General features: G+C 37.4%; 1 protein-coding gene and 1 pseudogene across 1 annotated transcript in view; one reads left to right on the forward strand and one right to left on the reverse strand.

Annotated features, from left to right (window-relative positions):
- Positions 1 to 25,105, reverse strand: part of Trdn (triadin) — a 372,838-nt gene that overhangs the window by 138,228 nt on the left and 209,505 nt on the right. The window contains exon 13 of the mRNA XM_040758270.1: positions 1,829 to 1,882. Within this exon, the coding sequence (XP_040614204.1) occupies positions 1,829 to 1,882 (54 nt within the window). The remainder of the gene's footprint in view (positions 1 to 1,828; positions 1,883 to 25,105) is intronic.
- LOC101842210 lies at positions 3,705 to 4,992 on the forward strand (annotated as a pseudogene).

Raw genomic sequence — 25,105 nt, forward strand, 5'->3', positions numbered from 1 at the left:
AATATTTGATTCTATTTACGGCCAACCCGTGAGATGGAACCTCTCTTTGACCCTCTTGTGTGGCCAAGTAGCTGAGACGAGGTATGCCAGAGACCTAGGAGAAAGCCACATAATACTGTTTCGCTGAAGGAATGTATCAACAAAATGACTCCCACAACATTTTGCCATAGCCACAGAGCAGTGCCTCGCTCAGCCGTCAAATAGAGAAGCTTCCTCCTGTGATAGATGGTATCAAATACAGAAATACACAGCTGGACAATGTGCACAGCATGAGAGGCCTTGGAACACTTAGTCATAAATGCATGTCACCAATATCCCCACTCCTATCCTGCAACACAGAGAACCCTGCAGAAGAGGTGGAAAGCCTGTGACAGCCAGAGGGGATGGAGGACACCAAGGAAACAAGGCCAACACTAAGAGAAACACAGCAGGATCTGTGAACATATGAACTCACAGGTACTGTGGCAGCATGCACAAGGCCTAGACAGGACTGGGCCTGATAGGATCCTGGTGATGACACTGGAACTGGAAACAAGCCCCCAACTGTAGCCCAGAAGCTATCTCCAATTTGTAACTACTCACAAATAAAAATTAATTTACATTAATAGTCTCACTGAGAACACAAGCCACTCTGAGGGCAGGGCCCATCCCCTGCAGTAGATGGACAAGACAAATGAGCTCAGTGATATCTCTGGAAGTATTTTGGTCTCACAACGCTATTATACATTTTTTTCTTTTTTCTAACAGGTCTTCTGCTTATGTATTATGGTTTCTGATTTTGTGTTGTTGGGAGATTTCTATGTGTTCCAATGCGTGTATCTCTATGCCTATATTTGTGGTTTTTATGCTTTTTATTTGGATGTTTTTCTGTTGATTTGTTTGTTTTGTCCCATCTAAGTATGCTTGTATTATTTTATTTCTATTTCTTAGGCGCCTGTTTGATTTCCAATGAAAGAGAATAAGAAATGATGTGGATTTGGATAGATAGGGAGCTGAGGAGGATTTTTGAAGAGTTGGGGTAGTGGAACCATAATCAGTGTATGTATTATCTCATATATGGATTTTAGACATAGATCTGGGGAGTGCCAGCTTACAATCCCATGGCCAGAGAGTCAGGGAAACAGAACCTTCATTCAGTGGCTGATGGAGGCAGAGGCAGACTCCCAGAGCTAAGCACTGAGTTGAACTCAAGAAATCCAGTGACAGAGAGTGAGGACTGATGACCAAAGGGATTAAGACTGGGCTGGTTTAACCCCCAGAAACAGCTGACCTGACAAGGGGTAGCTCTTGAATCCCAGGCTGACGCCTGGGAATCCAGCATGGGGCTGATCAAGACCCCCTGAATGGGGGTGCCAGTGAGGAGGCCTAAGCAATCTATGGGGCTTTTGGTAGTTGACCAGTGTTTATTCCTGGCATACAAATGGACATTGGGTACCCATCCCACAATGAGAGATGCGCTCTCACCCTGGACTCTTGGGGAATGTTCTAGGCCCTGTCCTGGATGAAATGACAGATTATGGACACCCATGGAAGAACTCACCCTCCCTGGGGAAAGGAGGGGGTATTGGGTGGGTGGTGGGAGGGGGTGGGAGGAGGGGAGGGAAAGGGAGAGGGATGTGAGATTGACATGTGAAGAAACCTTGTTTCTTATTTGAATTTAAATTTAAAAATAAAAATTTTAATAAAAAATCTGGCAAGTTTGTTTATTGCAGAAGAGCAACCAGCAGATGGCACTCTTCTGCAATAAACAGCTTTTGCCTTGTCAATTAAAAACTATGAATGGAAGGGAAGAAAAATCAGTAGTATCCTTAATGTGTTGATTACTTACCTTGTGCTGTAACTTTAGCAATTGTTTGCTTGGTTTCAGGAGATTTGCCTGTCTCTAAAAGAAAAAAAGAAAAAGGACAAGTTACCACAAATAAATGGTTCAGAACAATATATGTATATATCATGAAGAGAAAAAATTACACAGTAAAGCTTATCATTTCTATTTTTCAATTTTTTTATTTTGAGAATTTTATACCTAAATATTTCATTCACTGTGTTGCTATTAATTGGCACCTGAAATATCTTCCACACACATGTACACACAAATACATGTGCACTACATGCATGCCTGATACTCTCTGAGGCCAGAAGAGGACATTCAGTTCCTTGGAAATTGGAGTTACATATATATGTGAGTCATCATGTGGATGCTAGGACCTGACTTGGGCTGTTTGTGTGAACATCGAGTGCTTTTTAATGTTTGCTGAACCATCTTTATAGCCCCCAAATTCATTTTTAAAGGGACAGTCTGCAATGTCTACCTGTAAAAGGATGATTTCAACAGAAGCAAACCTCAAGGTCGTAACACAGGAATAAATCCCTCACAAAGCCATATAGTCCTTCTCTGAGCTCAAGCTCCAAAGTTAATGTGTGGTAATTCACAAGATTTTGAATGAACTGCACGTTAAAAAAACTAATAGCATAAACCCAAATGCCTTTTCAACAACTCTGCCAACTGCATGCACTCTGCAGCAGCAGCAGCCTCAGAGCTACTAAGCTCAAGCACAGAGGTGACCAGATCTGACATCTGCTTGGACACAGCACTCCTATTATCAAAAGAACTGCTTTCAAGTTTGAAGAGGAGACCCAACCATGAGACCACAATGCACAACAAAAGAAACCCTCACCAGCACATAGAAGTGAAAGCACATTAAATCTAGGCAGATCACCAATAAGGGCATGTTTTTTGCGTCCTTTAGATTTCTGCTTCCCCCCCACACACACACACACAAAGACACTAACACTATAGTAGAAAAAACTCCAAACAAATGCAGAAATAACAAAATAATATAGTGAGATATATACTACTGACAATCACTGAAAAGTTCCTAAGTAGTAGCAAGTTATTTCCTCTCCATTATCACACCCAATGTAACCCAATGAAAATTTTCAAATGAATTTTCTACCTTGTCATTAGCCTTTATTTGGTGATTTATAGATATAGCTTTGCATCAAAGGATGTAATTTTAAATAAAAGTGAATGATCAGAACATCATTCAAATATAATAGTTATGAAATTGATGAGTAATATTTATAGCATAAGAAAACAGTCTAGAATGTATACGGTGCTGTATGCATGTATACAGTACCATAAAACAATGAGAGGGATCAAAATTTGAATTGTAACAAAAGTATTGTTCCATATGAAAATATCAATCTAATTTCTTTATCATGCTTTAGTAGGAAATATTAAACAAGTCATCATTCTAATCATCACAAAACATACTAATGCAAAGAAATTGTCATGATTACACAAGCCAAATTTTTCAATCTCTTGAATCCATAGCCATGGAAAGAATTGAAAAAAATTCTTAGCAGAATTGAAAAAAATATTGAGACACCACACATTTAATTAAAGAATCACTTTTTTTGCAACAGATTCAAATATTAAAAATGGTGAGCTTGTCATTTATGGGTCACCGTTTGTATTTTGAGTTGAATTAGTGAGTATATAACTTTTAAACAACTGCAGGAAGCAGATGAGCATCTACAATAGAATCTTCCATGTTTGCCTCTGGCTATTTGACAATAATAGGTGATTGCAGTGTTATTTGAGAAACATGTTTGCCTCTGAAAATTGTTTTTAAGGTTTCCTCCACCTCTAAAACAATATCACTACATTCATTATAGCTATTTTTCAGAATAAAATAGGAGAGATGAATTACCATTTCAACAGTGGTAATGAGAAATACTTGAATAATGAATTAGATCCTTCACTTCAGCAAATGACAGTAATATAAATAATAAGAAGTCTATTAAACAAAGGAACAATCTGACCAGGGAAATGGAATGAGTAGAAGCAAGTGCTAAGGCAAGAAATTAGTACTGAAGCTATGGTCTAAACATCCATCATTCCTTAATTCAAGTCTACTGGGCATGGCAGTGAAGATTTCAATCTCAGAGTACTCATACATTAAATTACATCCACAACTGTTTCTTCTTGCTAGTCTACAAATCCCCTGGGGCTACTAATTGTTGCTTACTCATCTACATAACTCTAGCACCAAGAGAACTGTTGACAAAATTATCTCTAATAAACCCGAAAGAAATTGCATAGGAAATCTAATGATAATAGTAAAAAAAGTTCAGCTGACCAGACTGATATTAAAAAAGGTACACCTGAACTCTGTTGCTCCTTATAATTGATCATACAGTAAGCAGAGAGCCTCTTCATTCTAAAGGTCAGAACTTGATTTTCAATAAATTAGATTGGGACTAGTTAACATTTGTACAAGTGGAACTATTATTATCTCACTAGAGCAAGAAGAAAGCAGCTCTTCTTTAGGCAAATAATGAATCAAGTTCCTTTGATTTAGTGTAGCCTGTTGTAGGTTTTGCAGTACACAAAAACATTTACATTAGTATGAAAACTAAATATGGAGGCTTGCTGAAAGCGAGTCACTGTGGTCTTTCAGTGCTTCTCCTCTCAACAACCTGATCCATCAGCAGAACCTGCTGTAGCTGTACTTGTGCATGCTGTATCACCTCCAGTCACAGTGCGTCCACAGGGATACTTATTTGTACATTGCTTGTTTGTTGAGAGCCCAGTTTGAAGAACTTAAGAATGAGAAGGTGGAATCAACACAGCCGCTGAGGGAGGCAGAAATTCTGGCAATATCAGTTTCTTCAGCTGTATACCCTCCCTGACTCTCCCAGGGCATGCCTCCTATGAGAGATATGGGTGCTCCAAGGTTCCAGAATGATACTTAGATTGCTGATATTCTTCTGAGAAAGCAATGTATCATGGTTATTTTCCCAAGAGAGACCACTGATAGAAATTGAGGATGGAAGACTGGGATTGGGAGGCTAGACAGATGCAAGAGGAAACACCACCTGATGGTACAATGAATGAAGCTTTACCTTTTTCCAGAATGGAAGGTGATCCCCCGCCCCTTGCGGTGGCATATTGTGACCAAACCTTTGAAGCGACTAGTGTGGGTATAGGTACCTCACTGTTCATGCTTGCTAGTGAAATAAATTACAAAACCTCTTCCCACTTGCCCTAATAAAAAGAAATAAACACTGGGGGAAGAAATAAAGATAGAATTATAGTGTTTTTTACATAAACTATGAGAGAAATCCATAGTCATTAATTCAATGGTTAAATCTGGGCCAGCATGGTGACACCATGTAAACCACTCAAGTAGACACACCCTTTTGAAATAAGACACTAGAAGCTGATAACAATTTATCCCTAAATCCAATGAGTTTCTCAATCAAAGTCTGAATTACTGTTCTCTAGTATTATAAAACTATAGCCACATGTTTTCTTATAAAACTGAGCTATGTTCTTAGACAGAGATATTACCCAAATAGGGAAAGATTAGGAAAGATTAAAAATTAAACTAAGAATTTATGTGCTTACAAGTTCTTAGGTTAAGCCTCTTGTACTCACTGCTGCAGAAAAGCATATTTCTGGGATAATACTTAATTTTAGTATGATAATCACCCTATTGAGATGAAATAAAAAACGAAACAGCCTTTGGCCATTTTGCCTGACCAAGGGTGCTGAAGTTGGAATGAACGGCCCATGTGCTGCCAGATATGCAAATTGTAAGATAGTGCAAAGTACAGAAGTATGAATAATTTATCAAAATAATCTGTTATTGCTAAAGGTTTAGAAAAATCTAAATTAGCTGGCAGCACTATTTACAAAAGGTAATGCAACTGAGTCATACCTCTACGCCCCAGAGAATCTTAATCTCATCATTGTAGTCTAACCTCTCTGAATGGGTTAACAGCAAAAACTGAGGATGTATGTTAAAGCAGTTCCTTTTGTTTGATTTAGGAACCTTTCAGAAACCTGAATTGAGATTTTTGTCATTGAAATCATCCCAAACATTTCTCATCTTGAGGGGAAGAAAAAGAACTTTGGAGCTTCCATTTAGCATTAAGTTAAAAAGTCTACCCATAGATTGTGGAGACACTTCAGCAGTTCCCAGCAGTGCTGGAGTCAGCTAAGCATAGGAGGCCAGTTGATTTGAGAGCATCAGTCAGAACCCTGTGCACATGGCTATCATCTTGCCATCTGAACGGAATGTGTGGGAGTGGTGCATTTTTTAACCGATTAAAATTTAAAATTAACTATATTGAAAGAATCAAACAAAGAAAGCTTCATAATTAAATAGGAAGTTAAGAATGAGCCAGAGATCATTCAGATTTCTAATCTTTAAAACACTTCACAAATCTAAGGAGAGGAAAAAAATCCATTGAGATCAAGAAAATCCAGATGCCATGACAGTAACAAAACATAGGGTGATTGTATGAGAAATACAGGCAGTACTGCTCCTGTGGGTACCAGATAGAAGACTAGCTGTCTTGCAGGGCTGTTGATTCAGACATATTGCCTAAAGCAAAGTCACAGTACAACTAATGGTTAAGGTCCCATTCAATCCTCAGTAGCAACTTTGCAAAATCACTATGTGTATAGATAGGAATATCTGAAGGATTTACCCACATGTTGTTTTGTTGGCAAATGATTTTTACCATTGAAATTTACTTTAATAACTATTTCATTTTCTTTTACAATATTTTAATTGCATGTGTTCTGACTTTGCAAGCTAGACTGATTTCCTTAGGAAATTCATATGCTTTTAGGACAGTGTATTAGCTAACTGAGGTTAAATTGCCCTCAGTTTCCAGTAGAAATTTGACAGTAAAAATTATATACTGTCTGGAAAAATGTGGCATTCCCATATGCTTGATTTGTCTTCTTAGCTTGGACTTTAGGGTTGATTTGTATTATTTAAAAATGTCATTATATTTTAAAGATTTATGGTTTTTTTTTTTTGTTTTTTACGAGACAGGGTTTCTCTGTATTGTTTTGGAGGCTGTTGGCCAGCCTGGCCTCGAACACACAGAGATCCGCCTGCCTCTACCTCCCGAGTGCTGGGATTGAAGGCATGCGCCACCACCGCCCAGCAAGATTTATGTCTTTATTTAGTGTGTTTTTATGTATGCCTATGTGTGTAAGAGTGTGTGTGTGTGTGGCCATCCATGTTCTATGTCATATATCCAGAGCTAAGATAACAACTTGTGGGAGTCAGTTATCTTCCTCCATCATATGTATCCTAGGGTTGGAACTCTGGTTCCCATCCTTGGAGGCAAGCACAACAGACCCCTGAGACATCAAACCATCTGATTTTGGTTCTTTAAGAACAATAAAGTCAATAGCTTATTTTTAAATGCCAATTTGTCATATATAAATGTGAGTGTATACATATATTACAGGATTTCTGATCTTTTAATGGCTTTTCCAAGTAAATTTTCAATAATAAGCAATACGTGATCTTCTGTTGGCAGAGGCTAACTTCCAGCCTACACATGGGGTAAAAAGTGATTTTCTCATTAACTTGTGTTAGAACATGATCTAAAGGAGATCACGGACACTGAACCTACAGCTAAGGAACCCACATGTGGCCAACCCATGTGTGTGACAGGTATATAGCTTGGTCTACTTGTGGAAATCCTAGTAGTGGGAAAGGGGCCTGTCTCTGACACTTTGAAAGCCCATTCCTCTCAGGCCTACCTCAACTTGATATCCCATGCTTTGTTGACACCCATGGGAGGCCTGTCCTTTTCTGAACAGAAACAGAGGAGGAGTGGAATGGCGGTAAGGCAGAAGGGAGGAGAGAAGGAGGGAGTGGGAGGAAAGTAGGGAATGGAAACTGGTTGGGATGTAAAATAAATGAATAAATTTAATTGAAAAGAGAAAAGATCTCTCTTTGTTCTACATTAGAAACCAGCACATGTGACTATCATCACCCTGATTTTTGCCTTTAGAGAAAACAGAAATGGCATTCTTTTGCCATTACTCCTTTTGGGAAAGTTATAAACCAAACAGGGCAATAGTGATACATGCTTTTAACCCAGCAGAGGCAGAGGCAGAAACAGGCAGATCTCTGAGTTTGAGATCAGCCTGCTCCGCACAGCAAGTTCTAGGACAGTTAGGGCTACACAGAAAGACTCTGTTTCAGAAAAAAGAGGAGAGAGAGACAGAGACAGAGACAGAGACAGAGAGAGGTTATAAACTAACAAAATAATTTTTTCTGAAAGTACCAACTATTGAAGATAGTTTAAAAAAATCCAAAGGAAACATGATTTATTGTTACCTGTATCTTCATGTCTCTAGCACAATTTGTGCCACTAAACAAACCTCATAAAAGTTCTTTCATGAATAAATGAATGTTGATAAAAAGGCAAGGCGTTAAAAAGATCTGTGTTAGATGTCTGACATCCCAACTGAGAAGCAATTATCCTCACAAATTACTCAGAGTGGCTAAAGTTTCCTTTTTAACTCTGCAGTTCTGAAGATGCCAAAAAATGTGAAATAGATAATCGGATTCAAAGAGAATCTCAGCCTCTTGTAAAAATCTTAATATTTATAAAATGCAGATATGCTATAGTAATAAGTTAAAGCAGTTCCAAAGAAAAGGAAGACAGAGGTGTAAGTCAAGTATTCTGCAGAAGAATTCGGAGGTGTAAACACTTTGTACTCTCCTTAGTCCTCAAGATAAATGAAACATTTAGGGAATAAACAATACACATTTTGTTGGCCTGAAAAGTGTTCTACTATGGTCTATCACTCTTTCCTCAGTATTTACTGCACTAAAGCCGATTAATGTTATATTTTTAAAATTAGATAATTATTTATATCCATTGTTGCATTGACATTGTCTCACTAAAGAAGGGCTTTGGAGACTGGCTATCATAAAAAACAAAAACAAAAAACAAAAAAACCATCCCTCCCCCCAAAAAAGGTATGTAAATCATATTTGACACAAGGAAACAGCTCATAAAGGGACAAGGGAAAGGAGTATGTCAAATAAATGAATGATCATCATTGTTTCTGAAATGTGATTCAACTGGCTGGGGTCAAAGAGTCTTGGTCATTGTAAGGAAATAAAAAATATTGGACTAAATAAGCAGGACACTGGCCTGGAACTGCCTTTAGGGCCTATGTCTTCCCATTCCTGTGTAATGAGATGTTGCTATGTCTTCTCTACAAACAGCTTCAAAGTCACTTGGGAACAAGTATTTTAGAAGGGTCTAGGCTATTGATAGCTGCAAAAGCTATGCTTCTGTCAGTGACCAGCAATCAATTGACCATATCTAAGTAAGGCAAGTGCTGTGCTTTAACAAATCAGGCTCTTTCTGTCTGCGATGTCTACATTTGCTTACCACCTACATTGGTACGTGGAATGCTCTGAGATTCTTTCAGTTTTGAGTGATTTATGAACCAGTGTATGATTTGGCTCAAATTCTTAATTTAGTATACATGTCAGTTATGATAAATAATAAAATGACTGTGACACCTTAGCAAATGGCGTAGCATTGTGTGTGTGTTTGTGTGTGTGTGTGTGTGTGTCTGTTGTGTGTTTATTTGCTTGAAACTGACTTGCCTGGTAACATTGCATAGATTATGCTGTATATAATACTGTAGGGATACTCTGTTTCTGCTCCAGAATCTTGGGATTGTAGATGTGGGTCACCATGCCTGCCAAGGCTGACTATTGTTCTGAGGACACTTAGGATTATTACATTTGTTTTAAATTAGTGTTTAGAAGAGATAAAACTCCATGATCATTGAGTGTAAAGGATTTTTCATCAGCACAGAAGCCGTAAAAGTCACAGGAATACCCTACTTGTAAACTGATAATGCCTTAGAAAGACAAATGTTCAAGATTATTGAAAGAAAACACTGTTAATTATTTAGAAGGAGAAATTATCCAAAATTTGAGCTTTGTTTCCAATGCACATAGGAATAAAGGATCTTTATTCACATAAGACAGGTTGTAAACCTGGTAAATAGAAAAGGTTTCAACATAATGTAATTAAAGTTTATAATTCATATTAGTTTGGAACAACTGCAAAGATTCAAGTGAAATATTGAGCAGATATTTAAAGAAATAAATGGTCCTTTAAGAAATAATAAGATTTTAAAGTCACCCACATAAAGGTGTAAATTAAAATTATGGAAGTGAATAATTTTTTCCTAAGGAATAAATACACTGGTCTCTGTATCCATCCCATCAAGAAATATATTGGTTAGTTATGTATAAGAACAGTCTAAGGTCCACTTTCAACAAGGTCAGAGCAAGGAGGTTTTGAGAATAGGGGAATAATCACAGGCCTTAAAAATAAACAAGAGCAAATTTGTTTTGACAGTGAGAAAAGTAGGGTCTACTCTGGATTATTCTTTGAAAGCAGCTACAGCCTATACATAACTTGGAATTCTTTAGCTGTGAGTGACTCCACATTGAATAAAAGTCACCTGGAGGTACAAGTTGTCAATTTGAGTCAGTAGACCATAATACCTGAAAATATATTAAATTATATCAAAAAACAGCAGGCATGGGAGTTTATGGATCATGTGAGATGTAACCACCAAACCTGGATACTATAAACGAAGTACCCCAATCCAAATGTGGAAGCCATGTTGACTAATCTCCCAGTATTCACCCATGAACCTTTTCTAAGAAAGTTACTACAGTGAAGAAACTCCTAGCTCTCTACCTAAGTTCTAGCTGGATGTAGTTTTTCTTGCTCCTAACACTCAGCTAACTTCAAACTGACCAGCAAAAAATGCTGCCACCAAGACCTAGATCTGAAATTTTATTCATATTCAGACATAAATTTGACACCTGTGTGTTCCTATGGCACTGAGCCTGGAGTTCCTCAGACTGTTTACCTAGTCTGTACCAGCTCTGTACCTGGTTTTGAACTATGATGCCTCTTCAACCTTTCTTAGTCATCCTGTAACCTTCATGCATATACATTATTGTGTGAAGTGTAATGTGTGATTTAAGTGTTAATATTTGGAATTAAATGTAGAGTAAAAGAGTGTGTGACTTAAACAACTATCAAGGAAAAGGGGGGGGTGACTTCCATATCACAGCCAAGAAAGAATGCAGCTTATGAATTCTTTGTTACCTAGCACAGTGGTTCCCAACCTTCCTACTGTTATAACCTTTAATATAATCCCTCATATTGCAGCAATCCCCAACCATAACTGCTTCATAACTGTAATTTTGCTACTGTCAAGAATCGTAGCATAAAGATCTGTGTTTTCCTACAGGCTTAGGTGATCCCTGGGAAAGCATTCTGTGACCTCCAAAGGGGTCACATCCCACGTGTTGAGAACCACTGACCAAGAAGACAAGCACATGAATCTCATTTATGTTTCCTATATAACATAGAAATGGGAATAGGACCATCACATGAGTGTTCCTGCTGATGCAATAAAGTAGAGGAAACCCCTTTTAAAAATCAAGGACAGAAAGAACACAATCTAGAGTGTTTGCAAGGTAGGGCAACGGTCAAGCCAAAGCTTTTCTCCAACATAAGAGATCCATGCTTTGTTTCAGGAAAGAAATGTCTCACCAAGAGAACAGCAATGTCTCAGATATGGTAAGACAGTCAAGGATCATGACCCCCAGTGTACTGCAGGGACACCAGACAGGGAGAAACATCTGCCTGAAGTAAGGGTAGCTTGGCATCTGGAATTCTAAATACCACTAATGAGATGTCAGAAAGGCATCTGTATCCCTCTAGGATGGGATCCTCAGCCACATTGACATAGGGTGAAGAGCACAAGGATTGGGTCCTAATCAATCCCATGTTAAACATAGCCAAAAGTGGAATGTCTCTATGGTACCTAACTGAGGTGAGTAAAGAGATAAAGTAAATGTGGTGCTGGAGATAAAAAAATTGAAACAAAATGTATGCACGCAAGTAAACACAAAAGGATGGCAATTAATCATGGCAAAAAGGTGATATTCAAATATTAATTGAAGCGTTTCAGAATTTATAATGAATAAATGTCTTCATATGTATTATCTGTTTGTGCCGATCTAGTAACTTGATACTGTAGTAAGGTTAGAAGGAAATCCATGTTTCATCAGCTAGTTAATAGAACTCTAAGAACATCAGAAAAGAACATTCAATTTTCTGTGTTTTAGTATTAGAATCTATTTACTTTGAGTGCTTTTTCAATAACTGATTTTATTGACTTATTTGAGTTTTTCATGTCAACACACTAAAAACTGCATTGTGGGATGCCATTATTAAACTTAGAGGAGGGCTTTTTACTACCACTTAGCATAATGTGCAAAATCTTGATTACTGAGAAGGCACTCAAATATACATATATAAAACAATAATTCACATTTAGTGTGCCATAGATAACTGAAATGTTATCCTAGCATTTGGGATGCAAAGTCGGGAGATTTTCACAAGTTTAAGACTAGCATGTCTACATAGAGAGTTTTAGTCATCCTGGATTATGAAATCACACCTGTCCCAATTAATAATAATAAAAGTAGTAGTAGTAATAGTGATAGTTGTATTTTCTCTTTTAGTTCTTCTACTTGCAGTTGAAAAAAACTTTTCTTGTTTTTTCAAACAAAAATTTGGATTTTATGATAAATAATTTAAAAAACCCTTATAATAGATAAAAGTGATATTTCATCTTATTATCGCAGCAAAGTGGTTATAGATGGAGAGATGACCAATCACTCTCCTAACCGATGGTTTATAAGAATTGTGGGGTCACAAAGTCATACTGTTGTAATCAAACAAAAAAAGCTCTCAAGAGAAAGATGTCATGCGGCAGAGTACAAGGGCAGGAGGGTTTTTTTATTTTTAACTAGGGAAAGGGATCGTAAAAAAGGAAAAGGGGAGGGGGAGACTGGCTTCCAGGGACAGGAGCAGTGGGAGAGAGTAAAGAGAGGCGGGGAGAGAGAGAAACAGACAGAGAGAATGAGAGAAAGAAAAAGAGAAGAATGGGAGGTAGACAGGGCCCTTTCAAAAGGGAACATAGTGAATGTACACAGGCTGTGCTTTTAGTTGCTGCAGGTGAGGTTATACCCTGCCAGAAGCCCAAGGACAAACCAGAGCAGATGCCTGACTACTCACACACATCATATCTTGATTAGAAGACTGTATATCTTTTCATTTACTAAAGGAAAGACTTAATGTGACATGATTCATTTTTTGGTATAGATTGTATTAACAAAGAAATTAATTCACGAAAATTATATTTGCTGTTAAATGAAATGGACAAAGTACATAGAAGTTTTCATTATAAATTTTGTGCTTAAAAGTCTTCCATTATTTCATAATTTTAATCTAGTGGACAGACGGTGATTTGTAGATTTGTCAATTAAAAGGTTACAGTTCATATCAGAAGCAATGCCATTATTGTCCTAGATAAAACTATGAAATTGAATATTTTACAAAAAGGTAGAACTTACTATAAAGAACTAAATCACTGTATAAATAAAGCAGAGTATATATGTAGGGACTCAGACATTTTATTAACTCTGCCCCTTGATGACCAGGCACGCCCAGTGACTCGGCTACATCATCACTATGTCACTCGTCACAGGACTCAGTGCGCATGTACACCATCCCCTTTATAAGTCACCTCCAACCCCCCTACTCCCCCTCTCAGCTCTGCACAGGTTGGTTACCTGTCACCCCCCTCTCCTCCCTGTCTACCAATAAAACTCCATGAGTCACGGTTTGTGTCTCGTTACTGGGTAAACCCAGACATTTTAACAACAATATATAAGGACTAACACAGGAGGCACTAGATACATATTTTATTTAAATAACTAATTTATAAGCAAAACTAACCATAGACACTGAGGTCACAGTGCATAGACAGATTAGTTTTTAAGGTGAATCCACTGGAGAAGCAGATGGACATCCTCACCAGACACCAAGCCATTAGGGTCTTAATCTTGGAGTGCCCAGTATCCAAAAGAACAAGAAATATATTTCTTTCATTCATAAATTTATACTATGTGGAATTTTGTTATGCCAGCACAGAAAAAGACCACTGAAATGACACATCTTCTTGGAATTTTTACTGGGATACTAACTCTGCACCTTCTCCAGAGACTGATAGGAGTACAGAGAGGAGACAGGGAGGGACCATGGAAGATGGACTTCTTTGTTTCCTCCAGTCAAGCTGTAAACCTGAAAAACTCCGCTTACACCCCTGAAACTGGCACTAGGGAAATATCCAGAGATCCACAAGGTTAACCCCATCTAACAATCTAAGCAATACTTAAGAGGCTACCTTCTATGCCCTTCCCTGATAATGAGATTGATGACTACCTTCATCCAGTAGCTGATGGAAACAGAGGCAGACACCCAAAATTAAACCCTGAGCTGAACTCTGGAATCCAGTTGCAGAGACGGGGGAGTGATGAGCAAAGAGTTCAAGACGAGGCTGGAGTAAACCACAGAAACAGCTGACCTGAACAAGCGGTTTTGCTCATGGGACTCAGACTGATAGCTGGGAAACCAGCATAGGACTGTTCGAAACCCCCTGAACCAGGATGTCAATTTAGAAGTCTGGTTAATCTATGGAGCCTCTGGTAGTGGATCAGTATTCATCCCTAGTATAGGAATGGACTTTGGGAGTCTACTCCACATAGGGGGGTACTCTCTCAGCCTACACACACACGGGAGAGGGTCTAGGCCCTCACCCAAATGAAATGACAGACTTTGAAGATTCCCTCATGGAATGCCTCACTCTCCTTGGGGAGAAATAAAAGGATGGAATTGGATGACTGTGGGAGGCAGGGAAGGAAGGGAGAGAGAGGGAATTGGGATTGACATGTAAAAGAAGCTTATTACTAACTTAAATTTTTAAAAAGGGGAAAAGTATCTCATTTATTACTTATTCACAGTGAAGATATTCAACACCTTCTAGATATTCTCAGATAGTGTGTACATGTTACCTATAACCACCCTTCTGTGACAAACAATAATAGAGTTTATTGCTTTTAGCACACTCTGACTTTGTACCCATTCATCAGCCTTTCCCTATCCTTGTCTGGAACACATTTTATTACTAAAACATTTTTATTGTTTTTATTTTAATTTATATGTGTGAGTGTCTCTGTGTGGGTTTGTACAAGTAGAGTATAAGTATCCATGTAAGGCAAAGGTATGGGCTTCCTGGGAGCTTGAATAATAGGCAGTTGTGTGATTCCTGATGTGGGTGCAAGGAGCTAAACTTTGATTCTCTTATACCTCTTCCAGTGTCCCTTATACATCTTCATCAGTATTCACTAGCTGCCTTTTGAATTCATGCTATATGATTCTAAAACCTGCATTGTTTGTTAGTCACTATGCAATATTGTCACATCTTAGGTAGTTTCTTATGGTGAAGAAATGAATGGTAGAAAAATGATTCCCCATTACAAAAAGGTTTCTTATTTTGCTATAATTTCTCATCAATTTTTAATGAAGCAATTGAAGTGCACTTCAGCCATACTTAACTTTTCTTACATGCATTTATAGTAAGTGATTGTGTGTTACCATGCTTTTGTTTATTCTCCTTTCAACATGATTAAAATAGTTTGGCCTATATATTTTATTGTTAACTCATAATTTATAGAGAATAGAGGAAACATGAATTTTGCAAAGCCATTGAGAGGGCAATGCAAAGTGAATATCTTGCCCCTGTCCTTCTCCCTAATATCATTTACTATAATTCTATCCTATAGGTTTTTAGTTTTCATTCAACTAATGTATACTGAGTATCGGTCAACCACTCTTAGGGAACATTTTCGATTTATGAGCTTTTGTTATGCATGTTCTTTGATTTAGCTGACAAGATATATGATAGTCAGCAATGAAGTTGTCATAGACTCTCAAAGGAAGTAGTGTGGACTGGTAAAAAGCACATAAATGTTGAATTCAAAGGTTAAGCTTTGAATCTGGGCTTTGCCATTTACTGTTTTATATCCTCGATAGTGCTTCAGTTTTCAAAGGCTCAGACTGATGAGAGGACTAAGTGAGGTGACATATGTAAAGCAGCAAGAATAATACCTTAGTATAACAGGCACTTCACAAATGTATACTTTATCCCACTTGCTTTTGAACTCTGGAGCAAATGCTGCTATGTACATATAGCATTTATTAACTCACTTGAATTTCAGTAGAGGTAATACATTCACTTTACATTGTGCCTAGATGTGTCAGAAACACAGAATATGATTTCACAAAAGTAAAATAATACAGCGCTAACAAAACTCTAAATATAGTAAGAGATGATTAAATTCTCTATGTTGTCTCCTGTGTCCTCCTATAGAGGACAGAAACTCATAACTCATGAGCCAGACCTCTGAACATTCAGAGGAAACCTTAAAAGATGAAATATTATGGAAACAACAACCAGACACTCTACTACAATAACAATCACACAAAAGATAAGAAGACATGGAGGGTTAAAGACAAGAATTTGTAGGAAGAGTCTTGGATAGACTCAACAGAAAGGAGAGATTGGGATGCCTCTAAACTAACGGGTAAAGACTTGTATGAACAGTGGAAAGGCAGGAAGGGGATTATTAAGATATTAAATATAACACAGATTTAAAAGGCACTGGGATTCTTAAATTTAATTTCACCAAAGTTAAGAGTTAAAATTTGCAAGTTTAAGAGACAAGTATAATATAAAATATATAAAAATTATATGTATGCTTTTTTAGTCTCTCTCTTACTCTCTTACTCTCATCTTACTCTCCATCTCATCTCCTCTCTTACTCTCCTCTCTCTTTCTGTCTCTCTCTCTCCCTCTCTCACTCTCTTTCTCTCAGCTCTGCATGGTTACCTCTCACCCCCTTTCCCTCCCTGTCTACCAATAAACTCCACGTGGGGTCGTTGAAAATAATTATATATATACATATAAATATATTATATGTATACAATGGATATGTTTTCTATTAAACAGTGATATTGAATATGTTGTGAATACAGAGTGTGGAGCACTGGTTCACAAGGACACAGCATTATCCCAGCCTGGAGTAGTAGTTGTGTGTAAACTAGAACAGACTGGGATCATGAGACTTGGTACTTATAAGAGATTTATTAAGTTCTGACTGTGGCTATACACATATGCATAAAATAACACATCATGTTTTCTGTTCTTTTGCAAATTCCTCATATCACAGCAGCAAAATAGTGTTCACTTCACTCACAAAAGCCACCGAATAAATCCATAACAGATTCTAAAGGTAGGATCAACAATAAACAAAATGTGGCAGTTGGGGAAATGGCCCATCTAGAAAAGCTCTTTGCTATACAAATATGAGGGCTTGATTTTGATTTCCAGAACCATATAATAAATTCTATGTGTGGTGACACAGGTTTATAATCAAATTGTAAGGGTGGGAGAGACCAACAGATCTGTGTGCTCACTGGCTTGGCAGCTAGACTACTGTATGACTTCAGATCACTGACAGACCAGGTCCCATCTCAAAAATAAGGTGGTGTTTCCTGAGGGACAACACCACAACATCCGATGTTATCTTTTGACCCACACATGTATGCACACACATAAATATATGTGCAACACATTCACATGCATACTAATGCACTCTATCCTCTTCCTCCCTGACACCAAGTTAAAATATATCATTAATCTATTCTATAATAACTTCATTTGTTAGAATTAAAAGTATAAATATATGTATTTACTGTGTATTTGCCATATGCATTTGGAGAAATTATGTCAGTATCAAAGACGAACACAGGGTCAATGGAATTATGTGCTCACATTGTATCAATTAAAAGGACTGATCTTATGCATGATCTTGTTAAAATGATAGTGGGCTACATCATTTATGTGAAGGATATAAATATCAATAATGAAAAGGCAGTTTAAAGGGTGAAGTAAGATTTGTAATTATAACTAACTAGGGATGGCTGATTTAGTCTTTCTGAAGTTTGCAACCTTTATATCTTTATCCTAATGTGCTAGTGCATTTCTAAATTTTGCTTCAAAACCATACATTATAATGATATCTATTGCCAACATACTTCATCTCTGTGGCAAATGTTTCATAATTATTACACTAAATGCCAAAATTATAGAGGTCCAAATGATATTTACAATCAAAAGAGCATCTGGGATCTAGTTAGTAATCAATATGTAATGATGAGTTTATGAACAACTGCCTTTTAAGGAAGTTTGCTTATAATACAGAGAATTTTATCAACTTTAATAACTCCAGAATTCAAGGAAGAATTGTGGCTAGTATTTCAGACTGTTGAGAGACTAGATTCCTTGAATGGCATAGTGTGAAACTTGGAATTCTATGGGGCCTTGTAGAGTTAGGAATGAGAACAAGTGACAGAAGGCAAAAGCAACAATGGCGTTAGAGATGAGTGTGACATCTCTAACATCTGGAGGTTACCTGGGGAAGAGCAGTAGAAACAAACAGGGGCCACTAGAATATGATATACAACAGTTAATGTGTGCTCACCTTTATTGTCACATAGTACACTCACCCACACATGTCCTTCAATCCATACAGTCCTGTTTTAAAAGTCCATCTTTTGTGCATATGATTTGTGTGAAATCATTTCGTCGAAATTGAAGGAAGGTGTGTGTGTAAAAGAATCAAAAGGTCAGTATTAAGATGATTAACCACAACCCCAATCAGAGTTCATGACATAGTCAGGACTCACAGTCAAAACGGTGTTGGGCACAAAAAACCCTGTGATACTGAAAAGAACGTGCGAAAGAGCTGGATTTTCATAGGATACAGGCAGAAGCCAGTTTGTGATACGTTATGAGACTACATAGCTAAGTTTCCAAGAATGTTTTTGAACTTAAGCTCTCAGGAAGACATGCTAACTCTTTCTGGTGAGACAGAACTGACAACTTCACAATGTGACAAAAATGGATTCCATAGGCTGAACCAAGGCCATTTAGAGAAAAGCACTCAACAACAGGATGTCTGATATTTGATTTAACCAGTCAGCGAATGCGTATAGTTCCCAGCAAGAATTCTTAAATGTGTTTTTCCACATAAAGCCGCAGTATTATTGACTTTGAAAATGTGCTTGCCTATTACAGTAGCAAATGTGTCAAGAAAAAAAAATAAGCCAAACCCTGAATGAGCTCATTCAGCAGTGTCAATTGGAAACTGTTTTCAAAGAGTTGATCAAACCCAAGGACTATACAGAGATGATGAAATTCACTACATATTTCTGGGCCAGATTAAGAAATATTAGTAATCGAGTGCTGCTTAGTAGAAGTTCAAGAGGCTAGTAGTTGTCCCTTTCAAATAGATGTTAATAGGCATCTTTTCAAAAGCTTTGGTACATCTTCTGTCAGGGCACACAGTCTCTATCACCTTCTATTTCACTATCTGATAAAGGGCTAAGTTTAACTTTTCCTGACAGTTTTGATTATCAGGAATCATTCTGCATCCCTGTGATTAGTATCTCTTTTGGGTCCCAATAAAAACCTTTTTAATAACACTCTATGAAATATTGATCAAGGTTAATGTTAAGGTTATAGAAATGCTTTTATTTGTAAGATTGAAATGTGCTAGAGAACAGTGAAATATTATGAACACAAACTAGCAATTACTTCATGTTTGTCAAGAATTAATTTCAAAGAAACTGAAGAGGTACAAGAGTTAGAGAGCAGGAATTATATTTCCCATGTATTCTCAAGTCCTCTGTTTATATAGGCTCACTTCTGTGGGCATGCGTTGAGTACTAGTAGTCAACAGTTCCTCTGAGTTCATTTGATGGGTAGTAAATGCTTACATTTGAATTTTATATCAAGAAAAGTTAAAATCTTGTCTTTATGGTATGAGTGGGTGTTGGACAGGAAAGACAGAAAAATACACACAAACACAATCACACACATACAAACATTCATACATAAACAAATATATATTCATATTTATATATGTATGTTCCTAAATAAAATAAACTTTTCAATCAAGAAATTGAAAATAGAAAACGTAGTTGCTAGCACTGAGGCTTTGAAATTTAACACTTCAACACATACTGCATACAAAGGGTAAGCCAGTATGTATAAACAGTGATCACCAAATAATTGTGCCCAAATTCTTCTCTTTATAGTTTCTGCTTTCAGTCTGTGGGACACTTTTCTGATGACTACTAGACAATGAGTGCCCCAAAAGATTATTGCTATTTGTTTAGTTCTCTCAGATTAAAACAAAAAGTAATATACATGAATATCAATTCAAGTTCCAAATAAGTAAACAAATCTTTCCTGGAAATAGAATTATTAGGCATGCAGAGGCTTTCCTCTTTTGTAGATATAAGTTCTTCATAGTTATATAACTGTTGGATATAGTAAAATAATGCTTACTACAAAAATAAAATTCAGTCACATTTGTATTGAGTAGTCAGAATAAACTCTTTAGAAACTATGTTGCATCTGTGTATTTGTCTAAGACATTTTTGTCACCCTTGTTGACTACATATTAACTAGTTGTGATATATCAACTGATATATCTGTTACCTGTCTAGTTTTCATTGAATCTTCACTTCACTTATATAAAGTTATAATTGTTAATGTTTTCACAGATAAGAGAACCAACCATGTTTTTGGTGAGAGAGTCAAGACTCAAAGCTGGACAATCTAAGTCTGCAGTTATTGATATAAAGTATGTGATATTAAAATATAGTTGCTATTATAGAGTAAGTATATTAGAGTAGATAGACACCAAAAAATAATTCAGTATGCCAGTCATATAGGTAACAATTATCAATAGATTATGGGCCAGCCGTACTCTCTCTGGATTTAGGGTGTCCTCTAGCTGTATACTTAAGAAAGGCATATTGTTCCACAGTCAGTGGCGGGATCCATTTCAACAATATGAAAATTTTTATTGTCTACTAAGCAATAGCTAGTTGATGGACTACAGTAAAAGATCATTCAAAGCACAGCACAGCCTCCTGCATCATTCTTGTGGAGCTTCTAAGTGCATTACAGCTGATTATGCATACAATAGATATATATATATATATATACTTAACAGTATGATTGCTACTGAAGACTTCATAGTCATTAAGATTAATTCTTTGATATTGCAAACAATAGAAAAGTTCAGGAATTTGGCCACCAGATGGCACCAGTCCCTCCCTTCTTTTTCAAAAAGAATTTCATATACAAACGTCAGTGACTACAATGTCTTTAGAAATAAAGAAACAGCAAAAGGAACTGTTTTTAAATAATTTATGTAGACAACATAGCACATCAAAGATATCTGTATCATTTGTATTTGTTTTTAGTTTTGAAATTGCTTAAATTGAACTGTTCCCAGGCTCTTTGAATCTGGCTCAAAACTCCATAATCCTAACTTCTCTTCAGCACTATCTCCTAACTCAAGCTGTTCTGTTCCATTACTGTCTCTTTATATGAAGTGACAGGGCTTTGCGTTTAGAGTGGGTGACACTAGTTTTGAACTATTCCCATAGGTGCATAGCTCACTCTGGCTTTCTTAAGTCTGTTCATGTAGCATGTCTTCAGAAAGACATCTAGGACAGCCTGCATAAAGCCATACCTTGCTTACTCTCTATCACAGCAGATGTCTACCCACAGCTTGCTACTCCTTTGGGAGTCCGTGTGTCAGATATCCTGAATATCAGATATTGACATCACAGTTCATAACAGTAGCAAAATTACAGTATGAAGTTAGCCACCAAATAATTTCATGATTTGGGGGTCACCACAATGTGAGGAACTCTATTGAAGTGAGCTCCATTAGGAAGGTTGAGAAGTACTGCTCTACCACCTTGCCCCGGTAATACTCCATTGCATACATCAATGAGAGATATTGTGTCTTTGTTGTCTGTTACTTCACCAGCCAATTAAATTCCATAAATACTAAGGCTTTTATCTTGTCACCATCACACTGTAACATCTAGAAGTCCTTTCTAGCAGTAGCACTCATTAGGTGAACAAATGAATGAATAAATGAGTAAACATCTAGAAAGGAGAAGATAATTAAATTGGCTAAAATCATCAATCAGTATGGATGGAAATAAATGTTCATAACCCCAACCAACATTCTTAATTTTGCAGCTTTTTATATCCATTTCCTGAGGTTATTATATTAGGATCTCTTCAAATTAGACATATCATATATATATATATATATGGCAAGCATGTTAGATATACTTTTCAAATTCAAGTATTGTTGGTCTAAATCCCTTTATATAAAAGTGTGTCTTTTTAAAAATGTATTTCACCAGATACCAATTTTTATGATGTCTATCATAAAAATCATGGAGGATGATTTGGTTGGACTTTACTCTGAAGTATTTGGAATGTTGTTCAAGTCTCAGATCTATAAGTTCATGTTGTTCTTTTATAGTCTAATGCATGCACACTAGGAGCAATGGAAATAAAGAAAATCACTAGGGTGTTATTTTGTGTATGATTGTTTTGAGGATTGAAAAAATGGTCATAGGGCTCTTTAAATGTCTATATAAAGCAGAACCAAAAGGGCAACCAATAAAAAGAGAGGTTTTTTTTTTCCTTATTCCCCTATGCATCTTTGCCCTTTTGTACTGTAAATTGCCCTGGCTGGCATTTAAATGCACAATGTCAAAAGCAAAGCCCTTGAATTCAACCTACACAAAAATGACAGCTGGCACAGGGCTGAAAGAGGAGAACACTGTCCAACTGTCTTCAATGCCAAGCTGCCAATGGCATACCCTATCTCCCTTCTTCTTTATATCACAGTATTTGCCCTATAGACAGAGAAAAAGTAGTCAAAGGAACAGTTTTTCCCAGCAGACCAACAGCAGCTCTCCTCTTCTGGGACCAATAACCCTCACAAGCTGCCTTTGTTTAGCAAAGACATCAGGGATAAGACCTGATGCCATTCCAGTCAGTCCCTTAAATCTTGTTAGCAACAGTGACTAGTTTTGCTCCAAGCTAATACCACACTTTGCATGTGTGACTCTCCAAAGTGGAATTACTCATCAAGGACTGAGTAGGTGTGATGAACAAAGAAAAGTACTAATCAGAAACTAATAGCACATTGTAACAATTGCAACCAGAGGCAGCTTGTCATAATAGGTAAGGTGGGTGTGACAGTTGTTTCCTTGCAAGTCAGATGGCAAGAAAGGGTGGATGGATGTGCACATTACTGTGTTCCAGCAATTCAGGAGGAAAGAGGTTTAAAATATGTGCTCATGTTCACATCATCCAATGGGTGGCTGTTGTTATATTGAGAGAGAAAGAGAGAGAGAGAGAGAGAGAGAGAGAGAGAGAGAGAGAGAGAGAGAGAGAGAGAGAGAGAGAGAGGTATGCAGGTAGAGGGATAATGTAATGGAACAGAAAGGTTATTAAATCACATCACAGAGTTGCTAAATCAGGTAATTTTAAAAATGTTCACTTTTAGAAAGAGAAAGTAAACCTGCCCAATTTTCTTTCCTGTCCATACTCCAACACAGGGAATAATTAGGATATGTTTCTGGTACCAACATTGCTTGCTCCTACACAGATGATGACAGCAACATTTCATGCAGGTTAGAACAAGGTCTTTGAAATTGGTTTTGATCAAAACATTGACCCCTCCCTTGGACCCCAAAGGTAACTAAAACCCGAATGAAAGGTAGCCATCTTCGCTTTTATTTTGCATCTATCTCCTTCGCTTTGGGTTATCTACTTACTATTACTCATAGGGATAGTGATGATTTAAGGGTTGTCTGCTTAGAAACTGATAATGTTTAATTGCTGTCAGTTTCCTTCAAGGCTGAAAGCACAAAGAGTAATGGGGGCAACTTATTGCCAGATTTTTTTTTACAGCATCCTATTCCAGATCTTGAATGGTATACTCCAGTGCTCCAAATATTTTTTCCTAAATCTGAAGATACTTTCGATGCCAGGATCACCAGAGACTAATTGGACAGATCACCCTTACATAAAGGCAATTTTCTGTGATGGTAAGGCTGTGCTCTTGAACAGACAGAATCATGCCCTGAGAGTCAGCTCTTCAGACCACACTGCAGAATCAGACCTGAGACAATGACCAGCTGGAGCGCCCCCCACCCCCACACTGTTGAGTCATTGTCTTAGGGCTTCTATTGCTGTGAGGAGACACCATGATCCAACATCTCTTAGAAAGAAACCATTCGATTGGAGTGGCTCACTTATAGTTTCAGAGGTTCAGTCCATTGTCATCATGGTTCATAGCAAGCAGACATGGTTCTAGAGAAGGAACTGAGATTCCTACATCTAGGCCCATATGTAACAGGAAATAATCTGGGAGACTAGGCATGGTATGAACATATATGAGACCTCAGAGCCCACAGTGACACAGTTCCTTTAACAATGTCATACCTACTCCAACAGAGCCATACCTCTTAATAGTGCCACTCCTTTGGGGGTCATTTTCTTTCAAACTGCCATGGTCATGCAAACCTGTTGCCTCAATCTTAGCCTATTTTTTCTATATCTAAACCTAAAGCTCTTTCCAGTCCTCCCAAATCAGTTTGGGGTCACTGTACTGCTTTATATTTTCATGCTCTCAATGTGCATAAATTAAATATCTCTAATTTTCACCATAACTTACCTCTTGACTGGTGTATAGGGACTGGCAGCTCAGCCTAGATTCTTATGGATGCAGAAGCATGGACATTTCTCATATAATTACAGTTACAGATCTTCAAGATCTCCTCCAGGCAGGGGCTTTATCTCTTATGCTCAAGTCTAATCTGCAATAGTAAATCACTGCCTATTCTAGTCTCTTCCTTCCTAAAATTAAGACAGAAACTGAGGTAACTAAGGAACAGATAACATTATGCAGCAAATAGCAGAATTGATTCTGTGTTCAAATTCTCAGTTCCTAGAAGACTAGAGTATCTGCTCATGGCCACATCCTTCTTGGATTTCAGTGAGTGTTGTTTTTCTGGCAACACAAGATCACTTAAAGACTCCTGAAACTGAGTAAAAATTTCAAGAGGGAAATAGATTCTGGTACCTGGTCCATTTGAATCTCTAGACAAATACAAGTTATGAAGCAGCCTCCAGAGATTGGAAACATCCATTCTGGACATGGTTGAAAATGCAAGGGAGAGAGACTGATTATTAATTACATCACTGCCTCTGGTACAAAACTCTGTGTTTTAGCTTGATGCTGGAGTAAGGCATAGTAGCCTGGCCCCCTAGTGACTGACCATCACTAAAGATTGCACCTTGGTTTTGAAGTCACCCCAGAGTTTAAGTCCAGGGGTTTTTACTCTTGAATCTGTGATC

Source organism: Mesocricetus auratus, unplaced genomic scaffold (assembly GCF_017639785.1).
Source record: "Mesocricetus auratus isolate SY011 unplaced genomic scaffold, BCM_Maur_2.0 Super-Scaffold_100018, whole genome shotgun sequence".
NCBI classification, from domain to species: Eukaryota; Metazoa; Chordata; class Mammalia; order Rodentia; family Cricetidae; genus Mesocricetus; species Mesocricetus auratus.